A 16120-nucleotide genomic window follows, 5' to 3' on the forward strand; every position below is an offset into this window, starting at 1 on the left:
AACCATATTCTACTAGCATTCAAATGAGTTTAGGAGCAGAGATGTTACAATGCATGCTACAAGGACTATCTGCTCCTACCTCATTTAAATTCAAATCTCAAGCCACAGAGTCACCAAATCTGTGCCCCAGAATACCTTTATAGTTCACTTTTGCACCTACCAAATGGTTTCCGTCATACAACACAATCTCACCGACAACAGGACTACCAGGATATGCCACGTAGGAGTTGGAATGGTTGATAGAAAGTGCACATAAACCTGCCAAGAAAAGAAACAGCATTATCAGGAAGTAATTAAGCTCAGGATAGAAGCAGGGAGTTTAAAGACAACAATATCAGCATGGCTTCTCCTGGAGAAGTTTAACTGTGCTTGACTAATGCTTGTAGCCACAAGCATTCTGGAGAAACTCTCTCTTGACTCTTGTGACATCTACAGGTAACAGATGGTATAGCTCCATTCAGAGTCTTTGCTCATAAAATGTGACATTCTGATTGATTTTCCCCTTCACAAATCCACCCCTAACTGGATGACTTTTCCTTTATGTGACCATTCAGTTTCAGAGATCATCAGGGAGATACTAATGGAATTCTCCTGGGAAACTGCTGGCAAGTCTAGTTTCACGGTCTAATGCACAATGGGCAAAGCAAAATAATGTGTATACGAAGAGAATGAATTCACTTGAATGTGAGCGCTTTTGTTACTATACCAGAAAGAGATCAGCAGGCTCTATAAGCAGAAAGAGTAGAAAGTAGAAACAAAAAATAAATAGAAGTAGAAATTGTTCAAAAACCATAGCATGGCAGCTTAAAAATATGTCACACAGTGGTTGTTACCATGTAGAGAGATACCCACCAACCACACATGATGTCCAGCATTATTCCCATTTGTTTCCTTATTTTCATCGCTTTATGAAAGCTATAAGGAATTAAAATGTTAGATGTATCACATTGGAGATAACAAATGATTTTCAGAGATTCAAAATCCATCCTGCATACTTTCAACACACTGTAATTGGATTTGTCAAAACTGTTTATTCTTCAGTATCTTACTACAGTATATTTTTAAAGTTGTTCTAACTTTCCAAGTCCTCTTGCATTTTGTTTAAAGCAAAAACCCAAAGTTGTTTTAATGAAAAAGGGGTTCAAATTAGGGGCTGCTAATTGTACCTCTCTTTTCAAAAGTTCCCCTTGAATTCCTTATTATGAAAAATGATTAATCACTTGTAGATCCTGCTTTTCTAATACTCCAAAACAGTCTGCTTCATTAATTTTCTAGTGACATGCAAAATCCCTTCTGTTCAAAATGTTTTATATGTGAAAGACTCCATTTGTTCAAAATGCTCTGTTCTGAGTTCAAAATACCTACTCTGGAAATGTCCTCAGCTTAAAACAGGCCTATTTCAAGCTCAAAGCACCTGTTTTAAACTCAGAATGGCTGAAACAGCATAGGGCACTTCTGTTAAGATCAGAATAATACTTTTCTGCATAAAGGGATAAAGATGTTTGTTCAAGAAAGAGAGAAAAAGAGAGAGAGACTAAATTAGGCAGGCAAGCATGTCTCTTGAAATCCTCCAGCTGAATTCTATTCATACATCCAAACTGGAGCATTCAATATTGGTCCCTGTGTTCTGGCATAGCCCACTTCCTTCCTCCTTTGTACAGTTCTGATATCATGACATTCCAAAAAGAAATGCAGAGTTTAAACCTGTATCTACAAATAATTACAGACACTCTCAAATTAGTAGCAAATTAACCCCCAAATCTGATAAAACTGCACTTTGTGACTACCCACTTTTATGGCAATTGTTATCTAGAGCAACCTTCCCTAAGCAGCTGTTTTACACTGTAATTCCCATCATCCCCACCTTGCGTGCTAGTTGTGGGGGCGAGAGGTACAACGTAGTCCCAAAATGGCTCACTTAGGGCCTCATCTTCACTGCCTTGCTCTGACTACTACAATGTTCCTTCCACAGCCTTCAACTGCTCCTAAGATAAAATATCTGACAAACTTTCCTACTACAACTGAGCACCTGCTTTTATGGCATATTCCCAGCAAAGGTCTGCATGTCATATCTGCATCAGGAGGAATCCTTCTGAGAGACTACAGAAAACAACTTAAAAAATGAACCTACCTCCCTGCAAGTGCCAAGAAGCCAGAATCTTGAAAAAAAACCAGGCTTTCCATTGTAGGAAACCATGAAAAGAATCTGTAGTGAAATCCCTTTCCTACACTCATTTGGACATGATTTGAGATAATTGTAATCATGAAGCTGAACAGAATCAGCTGGATTATGAATAGCCTAAAGCTTTTAGCTAGGAGAATCAGACAGGAAAACAAGCCATGAAAGTTCTGGGAAATAATTCAGTTATATGTTGATTTTGTGAAGGCATAAATGGTAGAATTCTTAAGAGACATAAATATTCTTGACATAGTTTGAGGAACAGATCCAGCGAATAGAGTCCACGTGCAGGATTTTAAAACATAATGAAATAGTGGCACTGTTAGTGCAGACCAAAGGAACCATTAACTTGCTCACCCACTAAATAACCCCTTCACATACCCTGTTCATGTGGATGAGCTACTGAAACCCTTCAATAGCTCACTTTAGTCCACCTTAGTTGAAATACATGATCTGCAGAGTTAGCCCAAATCTAGCTTTACTTGAAATAAGCAACAGCTAAGTATTCTATGTTATTGTTAGTATTAATTCTATTTATGTACCAGCTTTCCTTCCAACACAAGTCAGGGCAAAGACAGTATAATAAAAATATAGGATTATTATAATAAACTTCCATTTGTGAAGCTAAATACACATAAGACATTACAGACATACATTCAGAACACAAACACAAGGATGCCCAACATCTATCAGCTGAAATACCACTCCTTGTTTTAAGGGATATGTTAAAACTTGCATTCCAAAGTTTTAAAGTTCCAAGAGTTTCAAGGGATACCTTAAGCATCCATAAGTTTAAGGCACCTATTTTTCCATCTAAACTTTTCCCATCCAAGTCCACAGCTGGTGGTAAGAATGATCCAGAGACACCAGCAGACCACTCACCACGAGCAAGTGGTGAAGGCCATCAAGCTTGAGCTATGCTGCCTGCAACCACTGCAAGACATAGATCAGCTGGTCGAAGGTCATATAGCATCTTCTGATCTTTGGATCAGTTGAGGTGAAAGGTATATGTACATCTACACGAAGCCAAAGGGGCCAGTTGCTGCTAAAGACCATAGCACATTTCATAATGTAGGACTCAGCCTCAGACATATGCTGCTTTGTGCTGAGGCACTGGACTTGGCCCATCCAGCATATGAAGTAAGCAAAGCCATGAACTCCATCAATTATAGTTTGATGTACAAAGGAATTTCAGCCAACAATGGAGAACCGTCAAGATCAGACACATCACCACAACATGCATTTAATTGTGCAGGACAGCCTAATGGCAAACACCAAGATTATTCCAGCACTCTTACAGATAAGAGCCATGAGATCATTATCATCTTCATCAGAATGCTAAGAGTAGGTGGATACTACGTACCAGGGTTAGGTAAAGCTCCATCTAACCCAATGTCTATTTCATCTACCTCTTTGAGTAACAAATGGTCATGCTTTTCGTTTCACTTTGAAGATGGAACAGTATGTTTCTATATGGTCTCAATTTAATATTTAAGGAATGAATTAATTTTATATTGATAATACATGGATCTTACTTTATTTTATTAGTTCCTTTTTCTTTTATTAGTTTAAGCACTGTAATGTAGGGGTTTTTTTTACTGTACAATTGCTAGTGTATTTTGTTGTCACTGTAGTTGTTATATTTTACTAATAAGAAGAAAAAATAATATCAAACAAGTGATCATATCTGACATGGAAGGTATTTGTCCACATTTGGACCGCTCAGTGGGGAGACTCACAGACAAAGCAATTTTTATATCTAAACAGTTCTTTTTGACAAATCTCTTAAGTGCAGAAAGAGCTGTGCTGAGTCAGTTTCTGCCATTTAAAACATCTTGGGAGAACTTTAGGCAAAGCTGGAATCTGGGAATGGCATTATCTAGTTTCACATGAGTTATTAACCAACTGAATCCTTTGGATACTGAGCAAGCACTTCCATGTTCTAGCCTGTGTGTTGTAATCCAAGGATGAAGGATCCATAATTACTGTGGCAATCTCTCCTGGTGAAGAAAACTCCATGTGATTGAAGCAGTGGTGGGGCTTCTATTATACAGTCATGGCCACCTACTTGACTTTTTTAATGCCCCCATGTAGACACCCCTTACATGGAGACATCATTCACTCCTGTATGAATTCTGATTTTGTTGGGCAACTTGTCTTCCTCAAAATGAACCACTACTTAACTGGAGTTTCTAGATTGGCCACTGCAAGAGTAATGGGCTAGTTTCCTTGTTCCCCAGACTGTTGGCAGCAGTCTGCCTACCTCCCAGTTATGATATATGGTGAGGAGGTAAGTGCCATCCCTAAGACATCATTTCACTTAGTCTACACCCTAAGCTAGTCATTAACTTGCTCACATTACCCAAATGTGCACACTGGTTGGAGATTCTACATGGCTCACCTGGGTGTTTCTCCCAACTCTTGAGCAGCACCTGAAAAGAGCTCACATTGGATGGAGACTCCATATGAATCAATATAGTCCTGGCAGTACCCAAGATGCAATCAGATTCATTCACCATCCCACACAGGGCCCTTCACCCTCCTCTGGCTTACTTCCATTGGCTCCTCCTCCATGCATGGTCAAGGAGAAGGATGTGCTGGCTCTGAGGTTAGATGTTTACAGTAGCATGGAAGGCAAAAGAGAAGACTGCTGTGTCACAGTATCATAATGCCATTGCCTGCCTGGAAGATAAGCTGCTCCATTTTTACTTCAAGATTCTGTGCTGTAGAGAAGTTGGATATCAAGTGGTACATTTATATACCCATAAACTGAAAAACAAAGCAGGGAACTGAAGGTAGAATGCAGGTGTGTGGGTATGTGCATTCATTTGGGTATTCAGTTAACACGCAAGTGTTGAATATGCCATGATAGTTAATGTAAATCCAGAAGCTATTACCACAATTTTGGTTAACTGATTCAGCTCAGAAATGCATTAGCCCTCTGTGTATGATTTTGGGTCCTCCTAAAGTTGAAAATGAAACAAGTCTTCAACTTCAAAGCCACTTTGAAAGCCAACTATTAATAGGACAAAGTTGTTCACAAAGTCATTAACATAGTATCTTTTCAAAATGTGTTTACACTGATTTAATTGATATAATTGTCTATTCCTACCCACAATGACAACAAAATAGCATGATATCATGATGCCAAATCCACCCCTTCCCCACTCTCCTCCTACATTGTGGATTCTGTCTTGACTGGTTGAGGGGCAGCTTTTTGGGAGCAAGCCAGTGAATTGAAAAAGAGCAATAAGCACTCTATGCACGCTCTTGTGCCCTCCTGATTGTGGACTCTTGAGAATTTGTGTACTATATTCGCATTCTTGTGCACCACTGATGCAATTCAAAATGCATTTGCTGCAATGATGCATTTGCCAATTTGGGCTGTGTATTGAGCCCCCCCCCCCCATATCTGTTGGCAACTGAAGTATAAACTTTATTATTATTTTTGCTAAACAAAGGTTGTATGTCTGATGGCTTTTATTTATTTAGTTAATTAATAAACTGCAGGACTCAGAAGTCAACTTCCAGTGGTTTACACCATAAAATATAAAAAACATAAAAGCCAATAAAAACACAAAACTACCAGAAAACAATAGGTGCAATGATGACCATTCTCTCCCCAAAGGCCCTTTTTGTTCTGTGCTGAGTTTTGAGATGTTAATGCTGGCAACGCTTTGTCTGGTTGGGCCTGAGGATTTGGGGTTTGTTGGAAGGGAAGACACAATGCTGAAGCTGTTTCACATTTTGTACCAACAGAATGTTCTGAGTTAGACTGCTGTTCTAAGCTCAAAACAAAATCCACTTTCCATTTTGTGCACATTCCTTGTTTTCCATACACAAAAACCTTATTGCGTATCCCCATCTTCTGGAACCCACTTCACTCAATCTTTCTGCATATTTCAGCAGCAAGCACATTTCCACACCAGTTACTGACTTTAGTAATGAGGGATGATTCTACAGCACACACAGATAATCCAGTTTAAGACTAGGAATGTGCTGTGTCAGAAAGCGGAGGAGAAAACACTATTCTTTGTACAGATCAGCCCTCCCCAACTTGCTGCCCTCTGCATGTGTTGGAGTCACAACTCCAAGAATTCTTAGACAAATTATTGTCATGGGCTGGGCAGACAAAACTAAAGGAAGGGAACGGATTCACTAGGCTGCTCCATTAAGCCTCCTTAAGTCTTCAGATCTCACACTTAATTTTTTCCCCATCCTACAGAGTACCTTCCTGGCCTATAAGCAAACTTACCATCACAAATAATAAACTGTTGATGTTCACAAATGTCATAATAGTCCAGCCATGGAGGAGGGACAAGTCCTTGTGCTAATACAGAAAGCTCTCTTTGTATTCCTAATGCCACTTGGTGCTGGGCCAAACATAATATTAGCAGGTTGTGTTCACAACATTGACATGAAAGTATGGGAGATATGAAGTACAGTATGGAAAATGTCATCTTGGGACCCATTTTATGCTGGAAATTGCATAAAGAAATTGCATTTTTTTAAATTTAGGGCTGCCAAGGCCACAAGAGATGCACTGATGACATCCCCAGAAGGGCTGACAATTGTTAGTTCCTCCTTTTTTTTTTCTTTTTTTTTAAAGTAAAATAGGTATATTAAATTTACAAGATGTTTAGCACATCTAATTTATTGCTATTTTTCTTTTCCAAAAATGGATTTTTACACTCTGGGAATTCAACAACCTGTTGCCACATTTCAGCTTGATGTTGGAGAAGTTTGGGGCAACAAAAATGGATACAAGGAGTCCTATGTGACCTATGGTTTGCTCATCCCGAAGAATCCAAGCTCCCAAATTATCATAGAAGTCTTCTCTTCTCATTGTCTCTTTTTTTGTTGTTTAGGATACTAAAGATGACTTCACTGCAGGACAGAGACTGCACTGCAGGGAAGAAAAAAATTCCTGTCCTGAAAGAGTTTGTTACCGTGCCGGGCAAATCTATTAAGTTCAATTTTATTGCGGCTCCCATTTTCCCAAACTTAAGTTCATTTTGGCCTGCATCTTTATTAGTTTGTGATTTTTATAAATTGTCCAAGTACTTGTTTTGGTGGACATTTGTGCACATTTCTTTCTCATATATTTTTACTTAGGTTTTTGAGTTCCTAGCTCCATTTCAAAATTCAGAAAAGTACAGATATGGGCATAACTTAACTATAATAAAGTTATGTATGCATGTATATAGATCTGGAATCTATATTATTAAATTAAAAATGTACTAAACCAATATGTCCCTTTCCCTGCCATGTAATCACAGGGCCAGTGTCTGTATGACACAAATCACTCGGCTCCAACCATACAGTGACCTGCTGGCTTTGTTAACTCATGTATTACCAATGGCTTTCTTGGATGCCAAATGGGCTTCCGTGAGGGTCTAAATGATATTCTACAGAATTAAAATGTCCTACAAAATTCTTCGTTTCCAGTTACAGAAAGACATGAAGTTATTAATTTGCTATTATACTTGCACTGGAAAGGTGAAGGTAAGGTAGGACAACCAGATCTGGGCCCCACAAATCCAGACAATTGCTAGATGGCAGTAGAGAGATACTTTACTAGCAATTGTCTGGATTTGTATTGGATTTTTGTATTGGATTTTTGAAGTCCAGATCTGACAGCCCTGGATAACTATGAATGTGCTGCCTCTAACCTTCAAAAGCCCTCAACTGTTCCAACTGCAATATTTCCATGAAGTGAAAGAGCTTGTATATTATAGAAGAAACAATCCCATTATTTTTGAGGATGCATATATATTTATAATATCAGCATGAAAGCAAACTTTCTGGAACCTTCTCTACAGTAGAGATTCTTGTCTGACTTTTCAGACATTAAAAATTAGCAAACAAGATAAGATAAATCTTAGAGTAGAAGTGAGGAACCCCCGGTCCGTTAGGCCCACCCACCCATCCAAAACCCTATTATCTGCAAAGATAGTTGTACTTGCAAGTGCAGCTCTCCCCCCATGTCTAACTCTGCAACTGAGATGGGGTATCTGCAGATAGCATTCTGGCCAAACATGAGTACTCACAACCTTCAGCTGTAATCAGTAGGGCAAGGCTGGTAAATTAAGAAACAAACTTCTCTAATGTCACAGCTGAGGCTAAGATTGATGATGGAAAATATTATATTTCTTTACTACTTAGACCTAACAGCACTTGAGGAAATACTAATTACACACTGTAAAGAGGTTCTGGGTTCATCTTCAGTGGGTCACTGTAACCTTGAGGTTTTTTCCACAAGAATGTTCAAGGAACTTGAAATGTAGCCTTCAATTATGCAGTCCTGATCTGGTGCAGAATTCAATTGTCTCGAGATTGGTTTAGATATTGTAGATGGCTAAAACTCCAGTATATGCCACAGAAAAGCAGACACATATACATGGAATATAAATTAATCTGTAATATGACATTTCCCACACATAGATCTAATTTACTAAGGTCTTGGGATAAGAGACTACATCTGAGATTTGATCAGTATGGCTACATTTGAACTTTGTACTTGTATTATATATTACCATAGCCACAGGGAGGAATGTTTGTCTGCTTACTGTTCTACCATCAGTGGGGTTCTGGAGGCATAAGAGTAGAAGATCTCATCTTTATACCATCAATTTATCATAGTTAAGATTTTTTCCTCGAAGGCTTTAGAAAACTCTGTGAGGACCCGTTAAGATGTTTCTCATTAACTGAACACTCCTGTATAACCTTAGTCAGAACTAAGTCCTCTCACTAAGTTCAACAGTGCTTATTTTAAATAAGTAAATAGGTAACAAGCCAAGTATCAACAGCCAGAACCTGGAGACGCTGGGAGAATCTGTAGCAGGATGTCTACTGGTAAATATGAGCTTTATACTGAGAAGCACTTTGTTCCAGGACTGGAAAACCTGAGAGCCACTGCCTGTCAGAGTAGACAGCCCTGAATTGGACAAATAGTATTTTTTGTTGTTACAAAGCAATTTTCTTCTTAATTCTGGGTATTCTTTCCAACTGTCCTCCACAATACCTTCAACAGCTAAATCAAGTTCAAGTTTTTTGAGAACCTTCATCTCAAAAGTGCTACCATATATTAAAGGCAAGCAAATACATGCTATGGAAATAACTTACATCATTCCTTTTGATTACAGGTAGCAATATCTTCACATAAATCTCAAGGTCACCTTGAAAAAATGAGATTTTCTTTTCCTTTGGCAGAGAATACATGCAGTTCTGACAATATTAGCACAAAAATGCCTCTACGTGAGATCTGAGCATAGCATAAGCAAACTTTGCAGAACAAAAGCTCATTACTTTTGGCTCAATTCAAGAGAAGAAATCTATGAACCAAAAGCTGTAGAAAACCCTTAGCAGCCCCCATCTTGGGCAGAGCCAGCTAATTCTAAAAAACACTCTGAACTGCCAAGATGAACTGCTCTGAATCCTGACAATGAGAATTAATCTAGCCCTTCAGAAGCAGTCTATATTTTCTGCATGGCATTCCCATAGAAATACTTTCTTCTTGAAATATCTAGTAGCCCATATATGCAGATTAGATGTAGCTCAATCTTAACTGTATTCATTCAAAAGAATGCTCACCAGGCTTGCATGTAAATAAGGAATCTTAGGACTGCAATCTAAGTACACTTAAAGCAGAGCCCAATATAGGCTGGGTTGACACAGTGCACTAAATCACAATTACTGAACAAGCCAGTACTAAACCTTCATTTATGAATTATTATGGTTGAGCTCATACATCACACTAAGCTGTATTATGGTTAGTTCAGCTTTGCCTAACACAATATTTAAATCCAGCTACACCCTTAAACCCCATCCATGCAATATAGTGAATGGGTATTTATTCTCTGTGTTGCTCACGATTAAAACAAGCATTCCACTTTTTGAACTATTGGAAACAGCTTAATTTTCCAGATGGAGCATGCAATCCATATACTCTTGTGTCTTGCACTGCTGCAAACAGCATATCATTTCAGATTCTTATAGAAATATGTTGCTGATCTGTAAAAAATAACCAACAAGCCCCAAATGCCCAACAGTGTCCTACCATTTTTGTATAAATATGTGTCTGGGGGGGGGGGGCAGCAGAATAGAGGCTACTGCCTAACAGCTACAGTGTGCAAATGAACAATTTCTGCAATCTGAAAAAAATAAAGGTATTTTGGACTGCTCAGAACATCAGTCCCCAAACATACCCTGCTATTAACTAAGCTGATCATATTTCAATGCTTTTATTTTTTTAAAATGTAGTAGTACAGATAGCCAGGCAAGTAGTACATTATAGCACCCTTCTCCAGATGGTACAGTGCAGAAATGGGGAATGTGGGAGCAAAAAGAGAACCTTGCAAACCACATACTGGGAGGCACTATCATTTTGCTTCCATTTGAAAAGAAGTAAGCTTTGGTGGGTAGCTGAAAGATCCAACAAAACTTGCTGGGAGAGAGATAATATCAGCAGCTATTCCCACTGATGTGCCTTGGCCATAGAGAAAAGTCTGTAATAGAGCCAATATTAGACACTAGCAAATGGCTGCTGGCTGGACTGCATGGGGAAAGCAAAGGAGCTTTTTGCCTCAGAATAACTGAGGTTACTATCGACACGTACCTTCTTCAGAGCTTCCGCTGCCTTGCACTGGAGTCAGGACAGGTTTGCGATGACAGAGACCAACCTGAGCATTTGCTTATAGCCTCAAGGGGAACAGAAGTGGGCAGAACACTCTCTGATTACAGAAAAACATGCTCGCTTGAAATAGTTATGTTGCAATAACCCCAGGACAGCTACAGTGATGTAACTTGCAATGGTTAGAACAGAATACAGCCAAAAAAATACTCACCTGATCTGCTACAGTTGTTAGTTTACAGCTAGTTAGAAGTAACAACAAGACAAAGCTACTCCTATTGCAGGAAGCTACAGGAGAGTTTTTCTACAGTAGATTAAGAAATGAGAGGAGGGATTTCCACTGATTGAATGCTTTCAAAAAAATGACACAGCACTCTGAAGAGAAGATGACAAGCAAGAATCTCCTATTCACAAAGCCCTTTACAGGTTATCTATATTTAGGTTACACTTCTTTGGCCATTCATGCTTGTTCTCTTACCTGTTGTGTTTGGAGGGGTGTTCAGGATTGTTTTCAGAAGCTTCATATCTTTAATGTTATGAATATAAATAGATTCCTCCAAGCAAACAATCAGTCTCTGCAAGGATAAAAAATTTAAACAGAACTCCTGTTATTTAGATACTAGAAAGACCCCAAGCATTGCCAGAACCCATTGCTAATGGTATAACCACATTGTGACCATCTAGTCACAACAATCTAGATGTCCTGATTTTGTCAATGAAGACACAGAAGCCACTTACAAGATCTAGCACGGGAATGAACACAAAGCACCTGAAATCACCCTAATATTGAGCCTGGAATCCTGAGGCCACTGAGGAGTTAATGTTTTAAGAAGAACTGTAGACTTGTAAAACTCAGATTTGAAATTACTAAAGAAATAGGATTCAGCACTTGAATCCTGCAGGTTTTTATTTTTTTAGAAAACAAATCATTTTTTTCCTAGGTACAGCATTCCAAACAAGGATTGTCAAGTGATTGAACCATGTTATTTCAATAAATAAACATGTTATTTCTGAATAATATAGCATTATATTTTCCACTACCTCATACATAATACTAAGGTAACCAGAGAGTTTCCGTTAAAATGTTTCATGCAGAAGAGAGTATATCTTGTGCCTGTTTCATTATCAATGGTTAGCTTTGGATTTTGTAACGAAATACTATGGTTATATAATTTCCAGAATTCTCTATGAGATCAATGTTTTTCAAATATAAGAAATCCCCATTTGTTATCTAAAGCAGGCTACTTTTTTAAACATAACCAAGATTCCCTTCTGTTATTTCATCATATCTCCTCACACCCCATTTTGTTTCTAAATCCTTAAAAAAAAGATGGACTGACCAAAAATGCACACAGCATTTTCACAGGAATCCATTTACACAATGAGCTCACTGGGTTCTGAGTAAAATGGAGGGAAACAGTTCCATGTGCCAGTGGGGGGAAAAAAAACTTTTTAAAATTAGGCCCTATTGCATTGAAATCTTTATAACATGTTCCAGCCAATCTACAAAGGGCCCCTGAAGAAGGTAAGGTGTAAATCGAAAATTCATCAGGACTTTCACTGCCATTTGGGACTTTTTCCCCTCCCTCTTTATATTCTTTGATTTTCAGCACCTGTCCTCCTTTTCTCACAGTGAGCTCTGATCAGTTTGAGCGGTTTAAAACAACATTCCAGCATTATGCCAACCTTGAGACTAGATTCTTGGATGAGCACCTAACATCATACATGCTGTTTTGCAATGGGCCATGTGCCTAAACCTAAGTTTTAGGTTCCAGTGACACTCAACTCCAAGTGCCAACAAGAAAACAATAATTAGTTCAGAAACACATTGTTCAGAATTCTGGGAGTTGAAGTCCACACATCTTAAAGTTGCCAACTTTGAAAAACACTGATCTAGGCACAGTCTCCCTCATTCCTACTGGGAGGAAGGAAAACATTCCATGGAAAAGGGAATATTTGCATCTCTCACCTGGCATGAACAAAGGATATTAGGAGAACAAAAGGAAAAGGATAACTAAACCAGAGTAGAACAGTTCAGTTACAAAGAACAACTTGAGAAATTATAGATATTCAGTTAAGTGGGGGGGTGGGGAGGCAGTGCAACATGGCAAGTCAAAAGTATGGAATTTTTTTCTGACCATGAAAATAGTGAAGAGACACATGTATTCCTCTCAAGGTCACACAACGAATCACACAGACAAAAAGGTCAGGACAGGTTTAAAAAAATTCCTATCATACCTAGCACACTGTTAGTTTTTGAAATTCAATTTCCATATGAGTGGCTATGTTAATATTTTACAACAAAAACAAGGTGTTTTGTCACTTTAAAGATTAAGAAATCTCTTACTGAAGAAGTCTTCATGGATAACAATCCAGTTCATGTATTTAGTGAAGTTGACTATGGTTATGATCTAAAAGTGTATGGAATAATCAGCCTTTCCAATACCACAAGGCTTTGTTGCTGCAATGGTGGTGAATTTAAGAAACAATTGTGATAGACAGTAATATGTTTTGAGTTTTCAAAGGATTAAACACATTTTTTAGATAAGCCTTTTTGTCCAAGCAGCATACTTCTTGTTCTCAAATGTTCAAAAGAAACAATGGAAGGACAATACCTTCATTCCCTGCTTGTATCCCAGAGGATCCCGGTGGATCATTATTAAATGATGATTTCTATAATTGGTCCGATACAAAAAGGCAATTTTCAAAATTCAGTGTTATTAGGTACAAGCAAGGCAAGCTGAAGTACCTTGCACATTTGGTGAGGGTGATCAAGAGTATACCCAGTCCCACAAATTAGAAGCTTCTGGAGAAACCATGACGCAGTTCATTCAAAAGCCTAGAACCTTCTTACTAAGAATCAGAACCTGATGCAAACCAACAAATCAGGCTCTTAATTCCAGAGGGACAGCTCATACTCACATTCCCATTTTTTAAAACTCTGCTTATAAACAACCATACCCTTTCACCATCCGGAAACCAGATTTGATTTTGCCAACATATGTGACTAATAATGATCTGGCACTGAAGGGCTTCAGCAGTTTAATTTAAAAGGATTCCTCTATTCTAAAAAAGAAAGATTTTCCACTCATGTATCCAATCAAGAAAAATAACTGCACAAAAGCTGTTACGCTTTTCATTATTTGTAACAATAACATAGTTTTCATCGTAACATTCATAGCTTTTTGTGTTAAGGACTGGAGCCATGCTTGACAAGTGGGTATTCTTCACTTTTCATATCAGATGCTGCTGCTATAATATATTAGAAGGGAGATGGATTGTGAAGATACATTTGGATACATTTCATAAAATTAGGGGAATATGAAAGACTGCAGTTCAGGTAAGACTGAAGCTTACTTTTGATATGGAATAATGTCATTAATAATTTATATTTCATGTATTATTAATAATAATAAAGAGAGCCAGTTTGGTCGAGTGGTTAAGGCACCAGGCTAGAAAGCAGGAGACTCTTGAGTTCTAGTCTTGCTTTAGGCTTGAAAGCTGCTTGGGTGACTTTGGGCCAGTCACTCTCTCTCAGCCCAACTCACCTCACAGGGTTGTTGTTGTGGGGAAAACAGGAGGAGGAAGGACTATTAGGTATGTTCACTGCCTTGAGTTATTTATAAAAATAATAAAGGTGGGATAAAAAATCTTAAAAAAAGAAAGGAAGTTGATGTCACTCGGAAACATAAGGTAGGGTGACACTTCAATTAAGCCATGGTTTGTTTAAACCATGATTAGTTGAGTACATCAAAATAGGCTAGATTCACACACTAGCTTATGCATCACAGGTGATATAGGCAAATAAACCACATGATTTAGCATGGCATGTGAATCCAGTCTCTTATTTCTAGAGTAAATGCTTCACAAGAAAAAATTAGGCAGCTATCAGATGCTCAATGTTTCTGAAGGTGATCTAGAGAAAGATGGATGCCTTGCCACCAAGAAGATGCAGATCATTTACTGTCAGAGAAAAAAAGCCTCTAGAATTTACCTGACGGTTGAGCCGGATGGAAAGAATATTGCTAGAATAGCTGTAGTTACAGATTTCTGTCCCTTTCTTGAAATGATAGACATTCATTTGCTGAGGCTTCGCCCGACTCACCACTACCACCAGACTGCTGGAGAAGAGGCGCTCCACAATGAAAACATCTGGGATTTCATCTGGATAGAAGTGTTAAAAATTATCATAGAGACAACATGTTTTCAAAAAGTAAGGAAAAAGTTACTGGTTTGATTTCTACCCCACATTTCTATTCCAACACTGATGAAAAAGCCAAAATGTTGAATCTATTTACTTATTAATTATTGAATTTTCATTCCATCTTTCTTTTTATTCCAAACTCAAGGCAGCTTACAACAATAAAAGCAAAATAACAGAACAAAAATGCAATCAATATCAAAACAAAATTAGTCACTAAAATTATTTTCAATTAAAACTTTGCAAAAGATGTATATTTTACCATTTACTTAAATACTGGGAGAGTGGAAACTAAAAACAGTCTTTAAGAAATTGCTCTGTAGCCTAAAAGCCACGCTAGAGAAGTACCAAATAGTCAGTGGCAGCGTCTTCAGAGGGGCCTTTCCTGCTATCTACATAATGGGGCAAGTTCTTAGGTGGTCCTGCAGATAATCTGGCCCTAATCTGTTTGACTTCAAAGCATAACATCAGCACCTTAAATTGTGCCCAGCAGGCAACTGATAGCCAGCTCAGATATTTCAGTAAAGGTGTCATATGATCCCTAAACTTTACAATGGTAAGTAGCCTAGCCACCAGCTATAATTTAACATAGCAAACTGCAATTACCCTCAAGAAGAAAAAGAAACTTTCATGAAATCCTTGTAGTTATGCCAGCAGAGGAAGAGGTGAGCAAATCAGTCTGAGGCTAGAAATTCTAATGTTAAAGTAGGGCTATCATATCTGGTCTGTAAGAATCTGGATGAGCACTAGATGGTAACAAAGAGATAAATTTCTGGATCTTTGCAGGCCAGGTATGGTAGCCCAACTCAAAGTCTGATGATGATATGTTCTGTGAAAATAAAGAACACTTTAATATACTCTGTAGTATAGCTAGTATTTCCTTGTGGGATTTTTGTTTGTTTGCAATTATACTGTAATATTGTATCATACAACACAAAGGTGTTCAAAGAAGATCTCCCTGCATCCTTGGCAGTGTTCTTCTGAAGTAGAGCAATTTGGAATAGAATATCCCTACATTTATTTCAATGTTGTCATTCTGTAATATAGCCCTACTGTTTCTTATCCAATCTCAAATGAGAAAGCTAAAACAGTGATCCCTCTATTACTG

The 16120-nt window shown here is 38.1% G+C and overlaps 1 protein-coding gene across 2 annotated transcripts in view; it reads right to left on the reverse strand.

Moving 5' to 3' along the window:
• The window catches only part of WIPI1 (WD repeat domain, phosphoinositide interacting 1), a 53685-nt gene that overhangs the window by 21867 nt on the left and 15698 nt on the right, over window positions 1–16120 (reverse strand). For both annotated transcript variants that reach the window (XM_025173411.2, XM_007421645.4), the window contains exons 3-5: window positions 14806–14975; window positions 11290–11386; window positions 161–258 (exon numbers count right to left, since the gene is read on the reverse strand). In XM_025173411.2, coding sequence (XP_025029179.1) covers window positions 161–258; window positions 11290–11386; window positions 14806–14975 — 365 coding nt within the window. The remainder of the gene's footprint in view (window positions 1–160; window positions 259–11289; window positions 11387–14805; window positions 14976–16120) is intronic.

The sequence above is a fragment of the Python bivittatus genome, unplaced genomic scaffold, assembly GCF_059951505.1.
Source record: "Python bivittatus isolate LINGU-HERP-01145 unplaced genomic scaffold, Pbiv_v1 ctg000220_np1212, whole genome shotgun sequence".
Taxonomy (NCBI): domain Eukaryota; kingdom Metazoa; phylum Chordata; class Lepidosauria; order Squamata; family Pythonidae; genus Python; species Python bivittatus.